Source organism: Sorex fumeus, unplaced genomic scaffold, assembly GCF_029834395.1.
Source record: "Sorex fumeus unplaced genomic scaffold, SorFum_2.1 ptg000007l, whole genome shotgun sequence".
Classification (NCBI taxonomy): domain Eukaryota; kingdom Metazoa; phylum Chordata; class Mammalia; order Eulipotyphla; family Soricidae; genus Sorex; species Sorex fumeus.
The window spans coordinates 51,132,645-51,149,829 of NW_026606064.1; the positions used below are offsets into that span (position 1 = coordinate 51,132,645).

Here is a 17,185-nt window from a genome sequence, read left to right on the forward strand (position 1 = left end):
CAGTGTGCACATCTGCCCTTTGGCAAAAACTCTTCGCTGCACTTAGTTGACAAAAATGATATGATCTGCCAAGAAAATAGATGTCTTCCAAAGCCCTGCGAGGTGTTCCACAATGTGTTCTTGCATATTTGATTACAAATGGCAATCCTGAGAATCGGTGATGGCTACAGGGTAAGTCGCTTGCCTTGAATGGGGTCTATCAGATTGCAAATCCCTGACACCACCACCAGGGATCACTCCTGAGCACAGAGCCAGGAATGGCCCCAGAGCACGACCAGGATTGGGCCCCCAAACAAGTAAGCAAGCAGTCATTGGCCAGGGATGCGGCCAAAGTAGTAGAATCCAGCATGTGTGAGGCTCTGAGTTTGATTCCTGCCACTGCATGGCCCCTGAGCACTGCCAGGTATGGTCCTTGCAACAGTAACAACTCTAACAGCAACAACAGAAAATGGTAATTGCCGTCATTTCTCAGGGGCAAGTGTGGCCAGGCGCCAGCATGTAGGCATTGCTTGGATTTGTAGCCAGAGTGGGTCAGAGGAGTCCTCTGGGCGGGAACTGGAAGTTGTGTGGATGGGGCTCAGGTTCCGGCTGGGCTGTGGTGGGCAGGCGGGGGGCACTTACTTGGCATATGCCTTCTCCAGCAGGGCGCTCCAGAACTCGCTCCCCTCGGCCGAGTGCACAAACAGCAGCTCCCCGTCCTTGGTGGGCAGCCTGTCGTCCACCACCACGTCCACCCACTCACCGTACTGCCAGAACTGCAGCAGAGCCAAGGGCGGTGTCAGAAGGAGCTGGGGACAGAGTGCCCCCCGCCTCCCAGAGCCTGTGCCTCCAGTTCCCTCCCGCTCCCACCCAGTCTCTCTGGGGAGTGACCCTTGGTGCAAAGCCCTGGCAACATCAAGGAGGAGAGAAGTGCAGGTCCTCTCCTCTGCGTCCACACCTGTGTCCCGAGATTCTGCCCAGCATGTTTCTGTTTGGGGGCCACACCCAGTGGTACTGGGCTGGAACAGGGGATGGGAGGGCGGGGGGCTACTCCCAGCCAAGTCCCGTTCAATCCTGGCCACTTCCTGAAGTGATCCCTGAGCCTAGAGCCCAGAGTAGCCCTGAGGGCGGCTGGGTGTTTCCCTCCTCCCCAATATATAAAATAATTTCTCGTGTGACTGGAGGAGAGGGAGGCATACCTGCAATTAGTCTTAGGACCCTCCCCCCGCCAACCAAAGAAATTGCTCTGAGAATTCAGGAATGAACATTCTGGGCCCCCTTTCTACTTCCCTCTTGCTGGTCCCATGTCCTACTCCCCTACTTGGGGGCCAGGTCAGGGGCAGGCCAGGGAGTGTTCTCTGGCCCTCATACTCTCCAGAGATAAGCACCTCTCATCAGGGGTGGCTCCTAGGATGCCGGGACCTGTTCCTGACCTCCAGGACCCTCTCCTGAACCCCAGGGCCTGTTTCCGACCACCAGGACCCTCTCCTGCCCTCCAGGGCCGGTTCCCGACCTCCAGGGCTCTCTCCTGATCCCCAGACCTGTTCCCGACCTCCAGGTCCCTCTCCTCACTGACAAGACCTGTTTCTTCCCTTCATGCACTGACTTCTGGACCCCAGGCCTCCCAGCGCAGACCCTGTCCTCACCCCCAGGCCTATTCCTGGCCCTCAGGATTGTGGAGGAGATGCCTGAGCCAAGCTCTGTTACCTGGAAATGGAAGATCCCCGCATAGTTCTCCTGGAAGCTCTGGTTGGGGGGCACGACACGAGCCAGCACCTCTTCATTCAGGGTGAGGGAGGCGATAGCAGCCAGCAGCCAGCAGTCACCTGTGGACACAGCCGGGGCCACTCAGCTGAGGGTCCTGCGCCCTCCTCCACCTCCAGGGCTGGCCCCAGGGCCACGCGATGCCCTCCCATGCCCTGGAAGGAGCAGCCAGGGTGGTACATGGAGGGGGGAGCGGGGAAATGTTTTAGTTGTGGCAGCAGCCAGAAGTGGGAAAAATTCACTTTCAGAGAGACCCAGAACTTTCTGTGACACCGGCCAGCCCCAGGGCCTGACAGCCCATCTGTGGCAGGGCAGAAGAGTGTCAGCATGCACAGAAGGTTTAGAGCATGAGAGAGAGAGAGAGAGAGAGAGAGAGAGAGAGAGAGAGAGAGAGAGAGAGAGAGAGAGAGAGACACTGTGGGGACCCTGGACAGGGGCAGCAGGAGGGGGGATGATGAATAGGGCCTTGGCCGTGCCAGCATGGTGCAGGGGCCCCACCGTCCCATTCACTGTCACAAAAGCTCTATGGCAGGACTGGAATCACATTCGTGTGTATCCGCTGATGGAGAGACAGAAAATTGCTCAGAGGGCCCTGGGTTGACACCCACCAGGATGCCTGAGTTGCCCGGGGCACCCCCAAGCAAGTGAGGCGGGTCAGCCCAGTGCCTGCCCAAACAGAGCCTTGGCACCTGATTGCTCCCACGTCCCAAAATCGCCACCATCCCCCTGCTGGACTCTACTGTCTTGGGACGGAGTTCCACCCAGAAATTAATCTGCTGGAAAAATCAGGTGTGTGGGTTTTGGGACTCAAGTTTCCAGGCTTTTGTGACTGAAATCCCCAATCTCTTTGAGAAAAGTCTACCTTCAGGCTACCTCTCCTCACTTCCTAGTAGTAGAAGCCCCAGCAGTCATGCCATGCCCACACCCAAAAAGCACCATTCATTAATAAATTTAACTCTGGCTCTACCACCCCCTTAAAAATCTCTTACTTTATTTATATAATGGAATACTACACAGCTGTCAGAAAAAAAATGAAATGAAATTTGCCTATAAATGATGGACATGGAGAGTATCATGCTGAGTGAAATGAGTCAGAAGAAGAAGGACAGGTATAGAATGACTGCATTTATTTGTAGGATATAAAAAGATATAGAATAAAAGACTAATATCCATGATCAGGGAAAACAGGGGTTAGAAAGACTGGCCAATGGTTGGAATCAACCACAAGGGTGTGTGGGGCAGAGGGTAGGTAAGATAGAGAAGAAACCTGTATGACAATAATAGCTGGGAATGATCACACCAGACAAGATGGGAGGGTTAAAAGTAGGTAAAGGGATATTCCTTATAATCTTTCAGCATCTGTATCATAAACCACAATGATCAAAAGAGGGGGGGGGAGAGAGAGAGAGAGAGAGAGAGAGACAAAGACAGAGACACAGAGACAGAGACAGAGACAGAGACACAGAGACAGAGACAGAGACAGAGACACAGAAACAGAGAGACAGAGACACAGAGACACAGAGAGAGAAGTGCTTGCCATAGAGGCAGGCAGGAGGTGGGGGCTGACGGAAGGGAACTTGGGAACACTGGTGCTGGAAAACGTACACTTGTAGGAGGGATGGGTGTTGGAACTCTGCATGACTGAAACCCAATCATGAACCACTTTATAAGGGTCTATCTCACAGTGATTCAACAAAAACATTAAAAAAAAATTCTGTACTTCCCCACCACATCTCCATCTCTGCAACACTAATGAACCAGCAGCAGCACACCAGATGGGACAGAAGGCAAAACAAAACATAAACACAGACGGCTTAACCTGAAACCTTAATCTTAGTAATCTCTCAGACAAGGATTTAATGTCTCTACGGTGAGGTACAATAATTTAACACTAATTTTCTTCTAAAGAAACATTTTTGATCATCCTGTTAGCAAACTTATTGATAACAAACAATATAAAATGAATTATTGAGGACCTGCTACAGGGGCAGTCTTAATGAGCGGTTGGGAAAACTGGAGACAATGGTGGAGGGAAGGTGGAATGGTGGTGGGATTGGTGTTGGAATACTGAATGCCTGTTCCAAATCATCATGAACAACTTTTGTAAGCCACAGTGTTTATATAAAGTGTAGGGGGAAAACTTACAGATACAGGCTTTACCTAGTCCCTGTAAATTCCAAAATACATTAATATAGAATTGCTTTAAAAGTTTTATTAGTGACATGTGAGACACGATTATTATCATAATGAGGTCCATAAAATAAAATTTAATATAATAGACTTTATATTCCAGAGTTGAAAACTCTGGAATAGGCAATTTATTATATTATATTAAGTGGTTTTAATTTTCTCATTTACATAGGTCAAATCATATAGTAATCACAAATTGGCTCTTACTGATTTATTTTCTGATCATTCTATTTGCTATTTCTTAAAGTTTTGTCGGAATAAGTAATATAAAGTAAACTTGTTATTTGCCTTAGTGGGCAGGTTGGGATTGGGAGGGAAACTGGGGATATTGGTGGAGGGACGGTCACACTGGTGGTACTGGAACACTAAATACTTGAAATAAGTGTATAATAAACAACTCTGTAAATCACGATGTTTTTAATAAAAATTAATCTAAAAAAAAAATAAAGGTTCCACGTTTCTGCCTCTCAGATCTTGGAGACAACCTTCAGGGCTCAGAAAGCCAGAAAGAGAGAACAGGGGGAGGGCACTTGCCCTGCTCATAGCTGACGTGTATCCCCTGGTCTATTTCTGGAAGCCCCTTCAGTTCCTGGGCCCCGCAGTAGTGACCCCAAAGTACAGAGTCAGAAATCAGTCCTGAGCACTGCTGGGGGTGGTTCCAAACAAACAAATCAGAAACTCACGCAACCCAATGAGAATGTGGCAGAGTTCTCTCACTCCGGCCAAGGAAGTGGGGGGGGGAGGCTTGCTGGCAGGGAGGGGACCCTTCCGGGGGCTGGAGACACCTACCTGTGCCTGGTGTGGGCCAGGGCTCAGTACAGCAGGCCACCTTTGAGCCTGTCCTGAGCATTTCGCATGTTCCCACTTGGTCTGCCCCATAAAGCTCATCCTGGACCCCGTGTCAGCTGCTCCTGGGGTCACAAGATGCTCCTTTTATTTTGTGAGGTGTGTTTCTCCTGGGTGCTGAAGGCTCCGGGACCATTCCCTGTAATGTTTCATCGCTCAGGCCTGGCTAGGTTGTGCTTCAGACCCTGCGGTGTTGGGGCTGTCCTGGTGAGGGGCTGTGCCGAGACCCTCCTTTCCAGCCATCCCCCTCCAACTAACTGTGGGACTTCTTTATTTTATTTTATTTTAGTTTTGCTTTTTTGGGTCACACTCGGCAATGCACAGGAGTTACTTCTGGCTCATGCACTCGGGAATTACTCCTGGCAGTGCTCGGGGGACCATATGGGAAGCTGGGAATCAAACCCAGGTTGGCTGTGTGCAAGGCAAACGCCCTACCTGCTGTGCTATGGCTCCAGCCCCAACTGTGGGACTTCTTGTGACATCACTTTTTTGCATGCCTGGAGATGCCTTTGCTTATGATTTTTATTTCTTTTTAGATAATTTGAAATTTTTCCAAAAAATTTGGAGAAATTTGTAAATTTGGGTCTAGTGACATTCAAACGTGAAAAGGGTTGTAGATAAAGTGGGATTGAGGGTTAGGACTCTGGCCTCTCCCCTGGTCCTGCCCCGAAGTCCTTGACTGACCATGAGGGGTTCCCAGGTTGGCCTGACTCCAGGGGCATCTCTGCACCCCATCCCATCTGGCTGGCCCTGGGGGTTGAGAAGGTTTGCACAGGAACGAATACAGCATGGGCAGCTTTAACGTTCCCAAGGTCACACTGCCCAGGCTGTGGTCATGGGACAAAGGCCGAGTCCATGGGGGACTGGGAGGGGGTGGAGGTGCAGGCGATAGTCGGCTGTGTGGGGGAGTGTCAGAGTTTGTGTGCATATCTGTGTTGGGCTTTGTGTGTATGTGTATGTCTCTGTGTTTGTATGTATGTGTGTGTGTGTGTGTGTGTGTGTGTGTGTGTGTGTGTAGGTTTGTGTATATATTTGTGTTTTTTGTTTCTATTTTGCTTTTTGGGCCATACATAGTGATGCTCAGGGGCTTCTGATTTTTATTCTTTATTACTCCTGGCTCTGCACTCAGGGATCAGTCCTGGCCATGCTCAGGGGACCAGCTGGGATGTCAGGGATTGAACCTGGCAAACTCCCTCCCCACTGTACTATTATGTATCTATTTGTAAATCTGTGTCTTATCAAGGTTTGTGTGACTTTATGTCTAAACTGGGGTTTGTGTGTGTCTGTGTAGGGGATTGTGTGTACCTGTGAGTCTGTATCTGTGTCAGATTTGTGTGTATATGTGTGTCTGTGTCAGAATTTGTGTGTGTGTCAAGTTCGGGTGTATGTGTGAGGTATGTGCGTATGTGTGGTGTGTGTGTATGTGTCTGTGTCAGGGTTTGTATGTGTGAATGTGTGTCAAGTTTGTGTGTATGTGAGTGTCTGTGTCAGGTTTGTGTGTGTTTGTCTGCATCATGTTTGTGTGTCTGAGCCTGTGTGTTTCTGCAGCCCCCAGATCTGTGGCTGTGCTCCAGGGCTCCAGCCTGCTTTCCCCTGGGCACCCCTGTGGGAGCAGAGCCACGCTCCCCGTGCCTTCCGATTTCCTTCCTCAGCAAGGTTTCACAGTTCTAGGACACTTCCGAGATGATGATACTGGCTCTGTGGGACTTTCTGAGGTCATCAGTCCTGCAAACGGGCAGCTCAGTGCTCAGAACTGACTCGGTTTCCACTCTCTGCAGGAGTGAATTGTGCTCACAAAGTGCTGAGGCTGTTTCCTACTCTCCAGTTTACAAGGAACATGTTACATCTTTTATTTGGTCTTTGTAGAAATCTCATGAGTTGCTTAGCCTTCATCTTGCACCACTTTGGGATAAAGATCAGGAATTCTATACACTGGATCACTGGCAGGTCTAATAGACAAATCCTCTGAATTCTAATCTGGGGTTTTGTTTAAAAACCATACCTTGCTGGGCCCTGACAGATAGCACGGGGTTAAGGCGTATGCCTTGCATGCAGCGGATCTGGGTTCTATTCCTCAGTGCCACCTGGTCCTCAGAGCAACGCTGGGGTGGTCAGGGAATCCCTGTCATAAAGGCCCTGAGCAGCACTGCATACTCAGGCTCCCGCATAAAAACCCCAGGAGACACACAACAAAAACACACCAATGAAATCCATATCTTGTTTGAGATTTCTTTTGGTTAAAAGAATCTGATTCCTTTAACAACCCTACTAGGAATCTACAACTGCAATTCAGTCCTAAAACTAAGGGGCAACGTGCTGGTGGGTTCCCAAAATCCTGTGTTGCATTTTAACAACTGAATACCATCATGAAATATTAAAACACACACCTCAGGGCTTTGAAGTGCAGGCCTAGCATGTGAAGGCCCTAAGTTCAATCCTCAGCAATGGCTGGGACCCTGAGCTCTGTTTGAAAGCCCTCCCCCCTAAAAATAATAATAGAGCCATGCATCAAGGACGCAGAAAGCTGGTCATGTTACAGACAATGGCACCGGATCACAGTAACAGCAAGAGGAAGCAAGAGTCACTTGCGTCTCACAGTGCAAGATTCAAAAAGATTCATGTTCTGTTTTGAAAACAATTTTCATTGGCAGCTCCAGTTCTGGAGCTGGGAGACGTAGGAAGAGCCCCCAGAAGGGAGAGATAAAGGCTTCTCAGAGGCTCAGATTCCTAATCAAGTGGAAGCATCTGAAACCCTCTTTTACACTTCCATTTCCCTCACTCTCTCCTCACCCCACATGGCAAAATATTTTTATCTGAGTCTGGAAATTCCCTATGTTTATTTTTTTAGTATTTGCTCACAGGAGTTTTCTCTGGGACAAGAGCTGGACAAGGATTCTGTTAGTTAATGTTCATGAGAATGTTAACTAGGAGCCAGGCTCTGTGCTAAATGTTTTGTTGCCAAGGATGACCACATAACCACCTTTGCCCACCCAAGAATGCTTGGAGTAAAGTTACGCTCATCACCCTCTGTCAAAGGTGCCAGAACAGGATTTAAGGAGGCTGGCTCACTTCCCCGAGGGTCCCAGCTAACGATGGGATTCAGAGGAGGCTGAAAAATGTGTGTGCTTGACATCTGAATCAAGGTTTCTTAAGCTTTCCACAATGACCCCTTTCACCCAAGAAATCTACACGAGACTCTGGGTAAAGAGGTGCATAAAATAGGCATGCAAATCAAACACTTACTGAAAATAAATCATAAACTACTATTAATTTATTTTGGTGGTCCGGGCAGTGCTCAAGGTATCATGTACTGTGCCTGGATAGAATGAGGGTCCAGCAAAGAGGCAGCATACAAGAAAAATGCTTTACCTCCTGCACTACCTGGACCAAGAAATTTATTTTTAGGATTTTGGGTCACACCTGGGGATACTCTGGGGTTATTTATGACTCTGTGCTCAGGAATCATTCCTGGTGGGCTCAGGGGATTCTAAGGGATGCTGGGGATTCAACCTGGTTGGCCACATGCAAGACAAATGCCCTACCTGCTTTACTATCACTCCATCCCCAAGAAATTTATTTTAGAACAAGCTTAATCTCCCCCACCCCACCCCAAATGGTGTTCAGGGGCAACTCCCTGGTCTGGGCTCATTGTTGCAGCCACAGCTAGAGGTGAAGCAAGTGCCTGACCCTCTGAAATATCTAGACAAACAAATTTTAAAGATTTTTCTTGACCTCACCTTTCCTTACATTCAGTTAAATTATTCCTTATGGGGACACTTGGTCCCCTCTGTCTAGATGTTGACTTCTAATTCACCTAATCCATAAATTCCGCTGGCATTTGTCCAGGGGCTGACTGTTATTACAGCTGAGCGCTCAGGGGCCCAGGGTTCTCTCCCTAACTTCCTGCTGGCTCCTTTGGCACAGTCTTTGCAGGCTCAGCATTTCCTCCCAGCAAGGAAACCTCTGCCACAACCTCCCCCAGTTCCAGGCTTCCCAGCTGAGGGTTCCGGAAGCAGGAATTAGGGGCAGCACCCCTGAGTGACCCAGAGATGAATGGGTCATAAATCCCAAAGTCATGACAGGAGCAAAACAAATGAGTACATCTGATCAGATTATGAGACCAGGAATTGGGTAGCAGAAACAATAAATAAATGACTGTGTGGAACTTGAAACGAACTACATTCATCACTGATTGGACTAACCATTGTAGAAGTTAAATGAAAACTGTTCCTGCTCCAAGAAGCAAGATAGTATGCATTGAGTATGGAATGCACTCAGGGTTCAGACCTTTTTAGCAATAGCCTAGTTGAGTCTGCATGTGTAAATATTTTGGTCCCTCTCGTACTTCTCCAGGGCCACCTATTTCTTGAACAGATTTCTGTGACATTCTCATCCAATCATCAGCTCGCCTTGTCATGCGAATGATCTGAAAATGATCTTGGAAAATTTGTCTTTGGACAAGCCTGCAGAGACTTGCTCTCGTAGGGGTGGTCTAGAGGCCAAGGTACTCCTGCTGGAGTCTGTTTGCTTGTCCTGCTGAGTGCTGTTTGGGTCTGGCTAGGACAAACCAGGTCTCAAGGAAGATGAGTGGGTGAACTCCAGGGCTGACTGGTTTGAGCAGGAGAAAGCCCTCTGTCCAGGGGCAAAGTCGCTTAGAATGGGTGGCTGTTGGTAACCTTCTGACCCTTGCTCGGTCGATTTTAGCTCAGCACGGTTGTCACTGAGATCTAAAAGCTGGGTTGTGGTGGGGCCAGATTCTTCCTGTTGCTTCTCCATGCCCAGTCTCTGCTCCTTGTCCACTCTGACCCAGAGCAGCCATCGGTGGAGGAACTCTGGACTCCAAGGCATCTGGCTGCTGTGGGTTCGGCCAGTGGGGACCGCAGGAGAGCAGAGGATGGGGCTGGGGCGAGAGGTAGGGACATCTGTCCCCTGGCTCCCTGTGGGCGAGTTTGACTTTAGCTGTGATCCAGGAACTTGCTGCTCCTTCACATTCCTGTTGGTCTGAGTTCTAGAATCCTGAAAACTGCCTTTGGCTCATAGACCAGAACATCCTTCTGGGAGAGCTTTGGTAATGCTGCTTCTTGAATTTTTCTGACACATATTACATCTAAGAATTCAAAATGTCTCTACTTGGGACTGGAGAGATAGTACAGTGGGTAGGACGCTTGCCTTGCATGTGCCGACCTGGGTTTGATCCCTGGCATACCCCCTCACCCCCCAAGTATGGTTCCCCGAGCACACTAGGAGTGATTTCTGAGTGCCGAGTAAGGAGTAAACCCCTGAGCATTACCAATTGTCACCTCAAAACAAAAACAAACAGGACAAAAAACATTTCTACTAGTGTGGGGTGCCTGGTCACCCTTATTAACCCACTGCTAGGTGTGTCTTGCTCTGAAGGGCTCCTACCAGCATTTACCCCTGAAAAGACAGCCCCTATTCATAGAAAAACCCATCCTCAAGGCTCAGAGAAATAGTACAGGGGTTAAGGTGCTTACCCTGCATTCTCCTAAAACGAGACTCAAGTCCCTGGTACCCATAACGGTCCCTAGAGAACCACAAGGGGTCACTCCTGAGCACAGAGACAGGTATCGTCCCAGAACACAATACATTTATGCCATCACATCAAATCACAAGATTAAAAAAAAAAATGGAACGTAGCTTCTTCTAAGAAAACACATTGTATAGCTACTCTAATTACAGGCTGGGGAGATAGCACAGGAGGTTGGGGCAGATTGCCTTGGTGTGACCCCAAACAAAAACAAAACAAAATATATCTTAAAAATTAAATTTTAGGGGCTGCAGCAATAGCACAGTGGGTAGGGCATTTGCCTTGCACATGGACAACCTGGATTCTATTCCCAGCATCCCATATGGTCCCCCAAGCACCACCAGGAGTAATTCCTGAGTGCTTTGAGGTACTCAGGCCAGAGAGAAGGCTCAGAGGCTGAGCACAGACTTTGCATACAGGGGGCACAAGTTTAATCCCCATGTGGTCCCCTGAGTATAACCAGAAGTGACCCTTGAGCACCATCAGGGATGGCCTAAAGACCACAGACAAAAAACCAAGAGGTATTCACCCTTACTCGTCATAAAATAAATATAAAGTTAAACTACACTGAGGTATCGTTTTCACCCTCCGAACTGCAGAGATCAAGTGGTGTGATTACCTGGAGAGGCAGTGGGGACTCTCCTCATACCTCACCAGGGAGCCCAGGGACTAGGGTCATCCCCACAGAGATACACGTGTCTAGTAGCCTGTCCTACAGGTAATCTTAACACAAGAAGATGAGGCAAGAATAAGGGCACCAACCACATTTCACAGAAAGACTGGAAACAAACTAAATGTTTGTCCATAGATGCAAAACGAATGCATCCCTCTCTACAAGGAAATCTAGGGAGTGGCAGAAACAAGAATGCTCTCTTTGTTAATGGGATCCATTGGCAAGATATGTGAAGTAACACAAAGCAAGGCCTCAAACCGTAGGAGAGGCCAGCAAGAAAGCCACGGGGGAAATGAAAAGTAGAAAAACAGGACAAAGAGGTGGCCTTGTCCTAGCCCCTTTGGAAATTCAGATCTTCATAGCCTGATGCTATTTTTAGCTGCTTTGCAATGTGTCCCATGCACTGAGAATGTGGTTTTATTACCATACACCCTTGTCCATGGCCTGTAACATTTCATTGGTTACGTCCCTACTTACCATTTGCTTAAAGCCTAATGGGTTATTCTCAATGAAAATTATTATTTTTTTCTGCAGGTCTTTCATAAGAATGGGTTCCTAATCAGTGAGATTATAATCAGTAAGATTGTAGTCACTTAGTCTGGCGTTCCCCCAAAGTGTGTTCTTCCCTTGTGAAAGGCAGAGACATTCCTTGAAAAGTGGGGTCACCTTTATGTTCACTGCAGCACTGTTCACAATAGCCAGAATCTGGAAACAACCTGAGTGCCTAGAACAGACGACTGGTTAAAGAAACTTTGGTACATCTACCCAAGTTTGATTCCTCCGCCTCTCTCAGAGAGCCTGGCAAGCTACCGAGAGTATCTCGCCTGCGTGGCAAACCCTGGCAAGCTACCCATGCCATATTCGATATGCCAAACACAGTAACAACAAGTCTCACAATGTTACTGGGCCTGCTCAAGCAAATCAATGAACAACGGGAGGACAGTGGACAGTGGACAGTGGTACATCTACACAATGGAATACTACATAGCTGTTAGGAGAGATGAAGTCATAAAATTTGCTTATAAATTGAGAGTATCATGCTAAGTGTAATGAGTCAGAAAGAGAGGGACAGACATAGAAGGACTGTGGAGAATAAAGTAACATAACATGAGACTTACATCCAAGGAGGGTAGATATAAGGGCCAGGGCAATTGCTCCATAGTTTGAAGCCTGTCCCATGAACGGGAGGAGAAGGCAGCTAGAATAGAGAAGGGATCACTAAGAAAATGATGGTTGGAAGGATCTGTCGGAATGGGAGATGTGTGCTGAAAGTAGATAAAGGATCAAACATGATAACCTCTTAGTATCTATACTGCAAACCATAATGCCCCAAAGTAGAGAGAGAGTATGGGGGAAATTGTCTGCCATGGAGGCAGGGGGAGGTAGGAAAGGAGGGATATTCTGCGGAGATTGGTGGTGGGGAATGTGCACTGGTGGAGGGATGGGTGTTTGATTATTGTATGATTGTAACTCAAACATGAAGATTTGTAACTGTATCTCACAAGGATTCAATAAAATAAAATTTTAAAAAAAGTGGGGTCACATGCCCAGTGAAGTGGGAGATGCAGTGTGACTAGGTCACAAAGTGGGGAGGAAGACATTTTTCCAGTGTTTCCACCCTCCCCTCCCCCTCTCCCTGTTGACATCCCACGCTGGACCACGGAGTAGGCTGTTAAGGCCTTCAGCAGCTGTCCTGCCCCATAGTTCTCCAGCAGCTGGGATTCCGGACACCTGAGCTTCCTGCTGGCGAGGGGACAGCCCCTCATCCTGGCCTGAGGACCCTTGGGAAGGCGTCCGTGTCTTTCTCCCGCTCCTCAGCCTTCCACACATGCTTCTTTATGTATTGACTTCCCTCCAGAACAGACTCGCTTTCTTCACAACACATGGGTTTGGCTGAGAGAGGTTTTGGCTGGGACCTTAAGTACCGGGAGGAAGTGAGGTTACATAAACACCAACACATGGGGCCCGGCTTACGCCCCAACTCCCCGCCTCTCCCCTGCTTTTCCTGTTCTGGGAGCCACAAGTCTGCTGTGGTCATCGCAAAGCCCAGAACCCCAGTGAGCATGGACTGGTCCTTGGACGCCTTTGGGATAGAGGCATGCCTGTCCAGGGGGAAGCCTGTGGCCTGGCACAAATCCCCCAGCAGGTACCTGTCAGCTCGTCTGTCATTCAAGGCAGCCGACAAGGCCGTCCCCTCCCTGACAGGCCCCTGAGGTTCTCAGGTCACTGAGGGCCTGAGTGCAGGCCAGACCCAATGGCCATTCCCACATCTGGCTCCTACCCCAGTGAGGCTTCTGTTCCTCCTTCCACCCTGGAGGCCCAGCCAGCACAGGCAGGAGCGGTTGCTGACAGAGGCTGGGCCTTCCTGTCCTGCTTCCTCCCAAAGGCCACCTGGATGCCCCAGCTGAGTACAGCCTGGCCAGGTTGGGGCTGCCACTGGAGGAGACGTCAGGCTGCTGCCAGCCCCCTGCATGCCTGCTTGAGATCGGCACTACACCCAGGCTTAGTTCCCATAAGCATTTAAAAAAAATTTTTTTAAAAAGTTTATCTTGTGGGGCTGGAGTAAATCATGCAGCAGGTAGGGCATTTGCCTTGCATGCAGCCAACCCAGGTTCAATCCCCGGCACCTCATATGATCCCCCAAACCCTTCACGAATAATCCCTGAGCACCGAGCCAGGAGTAAGCCCTGAGCAGCACCAGGTATGGCCTAACCTCATCCCTCCTTTCCCCTGCTCTCCCCTGCCCCCACCAAACTATTTCATTTTGTCTCTGGTTTGGGGCCATACCTAGCTAGTGCTCAGGGCTGACTCCTGGCTCTATGCTCAGGGACCGTATGGGGTTCTGGGATGAAATCCCTACAGGCTGCATTCAAGGAAAGTACCTTATGTGCTTGGTATACCACTCTTTTAAAAATTTTTTTTGAATGTCTTTTTAAAATTACTTTTGGTGAGCTCCATTCGCAGTGGGTGTTGAGGGTGACCATACCTGTCCTGCTGGACAGCCTGGGGGGTCAGGGGAGCATTTGATGGTGGGGGCTCAGCCAGACCCGTGTGTGTGTCGGCCATCTTTCTGCCCTCTGAGTCAGCTCTCCTGAGACTGAGGCTCTGCTCCCCTCACAGTGACCCCCTCGCCGCACACCAGGGTCAGCCTTAGAAAGCAGAGGCCTGGGAGGGATGTGTGAGTTTCCGTGGCCAGTGTGGCACTGAGCACAGAGGGGTCTGGAGCCCCGAGTGGGTGGGGTGGGGGAACTCACCTCCAGGGGGAAACACAATTCCGTTATGACGGACTTGGGTGAGCCCCGAGGGTCCCCTCCCCTCCGGGGAGAACCTCAGGATCACTTGGAGAAGGGGGTGGTCAGGGGAGGCAGAGCTCTCACCTAGGCTCCATGTCCGGCTGCATTTGCTCGCCTGCCCAAGCCCTTTGCTGCCTCCCAGAAGTCCCCTGGGTAGCTCACCATCACGGGGCCTCTCTCTGGCTTTTGCCTGTGCTCCTTGTCCCCTCTGGCTGCTTGTTTGCTCCTCCATCCCAGTCCCTAGGGATCCCCCACCCTGCCCCGTTTCTCTGGGCCTTTTTCCTGTCCACTCCACACTGTCCAGGCTCCCTCTCTGCTGCATGGTGGCAGGAGGAGGCCTTGTTAGCTGCTTTCCAGCTTCCGAGCATGGGGCTCAAGGGGCCCCCAACTCCCAAACTGGAAGGAAGAAGAGGGGAAGGGTCCCCAAGCACAGCTCCGGGAGGCCCCCAGAGGGTGGTGGGAATGACCGGCCACATGGGAAGGATCTGGTCAGCACCCGGGAGCCACACGCCCAGTGGCCCCATCTGTCCTGCAGAGGCAGGGACCAGGCAGGGCGCAGTCCCCACTCTCCTTGTCTCTACCTCCTTTCTACCTGCTTGTGCCCCTTCCCTCACCCACTGCCGGGGGACAATGTCCATCCCAGAATAGCTTCATAGCGCCAGACAGTCTGTTCTAGTCACGCAGCTGAGTTTCGCTACACAGAGGAAAGGAGAAAAGGGGGGAGGGTGTCCCACGGGCTGCAAGGAATCTGTCTCTAGAAACTCTTGGGGGATGAAGTGGTTCCTGGCAGGATAAATAAAGGAGAAGAACAAGCACGGAGGCGGATACTAATGCACTGACTCAAAACTCCAGAGTAACCTCTTGGCGGGCATGCTGGCCCCCTCGCCCAACTCGGGCTGCCCTGCCGCTCAGGCTGCCCCCTGGAAATGGAGGGGGAAAGCGCCACTACCATCTTCATCTGCTTCCCCTCAAGAAACATACAGCAAGATAGGGCCAGAGAGATAGTACAGTGGGTAGAGAGTTTGCCTTGCACGTGGCCGACCCCAGGTTGGATCCTCGGCATCCCATATGATCCCCTGAGCCAGCCGGGTCCTGAGCTAGTCAAGTCCTGAGCACTGCCGGCATGACCCCCAAACAAAAACAAACAAAAACCACACAACAAGGTCAAGGGGGTCCTTTAAGGGCCAAAGTGCCTGCGTCTTCTGACTCACGTGGTGCGATCCTAGTTCTCTCTCCCTGAGGGTCCTTACTATAGAATTGTCACCATTTCTGTCACCATGGACTGTCATTGTTTCTGTCACCACAGCAGGATCTGGGGCCATGCCCGACAGTGATCAGGAGCAACTCCCACTCTGTGCTCAGCAAATGTTCCCAGCAGTGCTCAGTGTCAGGGGTTGAACCCAGGCCTCTTGCATGTGCTCTAGCCCTCTGAGCTGTGTCCCTGGCCTTGAAGCCACTTTGGCCTAACGGGCCCCCCGGGGAGCTCCTCCAAGTCCATACTCCACAGCCCCTTCCTCTAACATGATGGCCCTGGTGGGGTCCAGGTCCTGATTCACCCTACTCAAGACCTGCGTCTGCCTCCATGAAAGGCTTAAGTGTCTTGGTGGGGTCCACCCTCTTCCGGGCCCACCACAGCCTCCCTGCATGCATACTCACTCAGGGTCCACCCTGACCCCCTCTGAGCACTCTCAGGCAGAGCCGTGAATGGCTCCTTTCAGGTCCTTGGAGACGCTAAATCAAGGGTCTGTCAGTACATTTCCAGGCTCTGGCCTGTGGGCTGCGGCCAGCTCTGTGCACAGGTGTCGGGCCTGGGACAGGGAGACGGCTGGGGTGGCTGGAAAATTCTCTCAGAGGGGAGCAAAAATATTTGTTGTGTGCTCTCTCCTCCTCTCCCTCCTCCTCTGCCCTTCCGCCACAAACATGAAGGGGAGCAGAGATCCAGACTGTGCTGGCTTCCGCCCGTCTGTCCCGCTGTGGCTTCGTCACCTTTACCCGTCCCCAGTCTCAGACACACACACATATGCTTGTGCTCTCTCTCTCTCTCTCTCTCTCTCTCTCTCTCTCTCTCTCTCTCTGTCCCTATGGCTGTCTGTCTCTCTCTCACACACACATACTGTGTCTCACATATACTGTCTCCCCATTCACACTTTGTCACACACACACACACACACACACACACTCTCTCACACACACACACACACACACACACACACACTCTTCTCTCTTCTTCATACACACACTGTCTCACATACTCTTATCTCTCTCTCTCTCTCTCACACACACACACTCTGTCTCTCACATACACACTCTACACTCTCTCTTTCACACTTTCTATGACACACACACTCTGTCTCTCATACTATTCTCTCCTCTTTTATACATACACGCACACTGTCTCTCATACTCTTCTCTCTCTCTCTTTCTCTCTCTCTCTCTCTCTCTCTCTCTCTCTCTCTCTCTCACACACACACACACACACACACACACTTTCTAACTTTTGGTCTCCCAAGTAGTGCTCATGGATCTCAGTCCACTGGTGGTTCAGTGCCAGCCTGAGGATGTGGTGCTGCTCAGGCCTTGTCATATCATGGTGTGGGGACCACCAGAGCCACACCCAGTGATGCTTGGAAGACCAGTCAGTGTCGGGGGTCAAAACCCAGGTCTGGTGCAAGCGAGGCCTTGTGCCCCAATCCCTACACTATCTGCCCAGCACCCCACATGCACATCTTTTAAAAACACTACCTGTGGAAAGTCTCCATCATGGAGAAAGGACAGACAGAACAGGGGGCTTGGGATCAGCCTGGCGCAAAGCCCGGGCACCCCTCTCTGTTGTTCTTTCTTCTATGTCCTGACCTGCAGATGACCCTCCTGCCCATGGGTCTGTTTGTCCAC

The 17,185-nt window shown here is 50.3% G+C and overlaps 1 protein-coding gene across 1 annotated transcript in view; it reads right to left on the bottom strand.

Moving 5' to 3' along the window:
* Positions 1-17,185, bottom strand: part of CAPN2 (calpain 2) — a 58,370-nt gene that overhangs the window by 27,360 nt on the left and 13,825 nt on the right. The window contains exons 3-4 of the mRNA XM_056131336.1: positions 1,687-1,805; positions 622-755 (exon numbers count right to left, since the gene is read on the bottom strand). Of these exons, the coding sequence (XP_055987311.1) occupies positions 622-755; positions 1,687-1,805 (253 nt within the window). The remainder of the gene's footprint in view (positions 1-621; positions 756-1,686; positions 1,806-17,185) is intronic.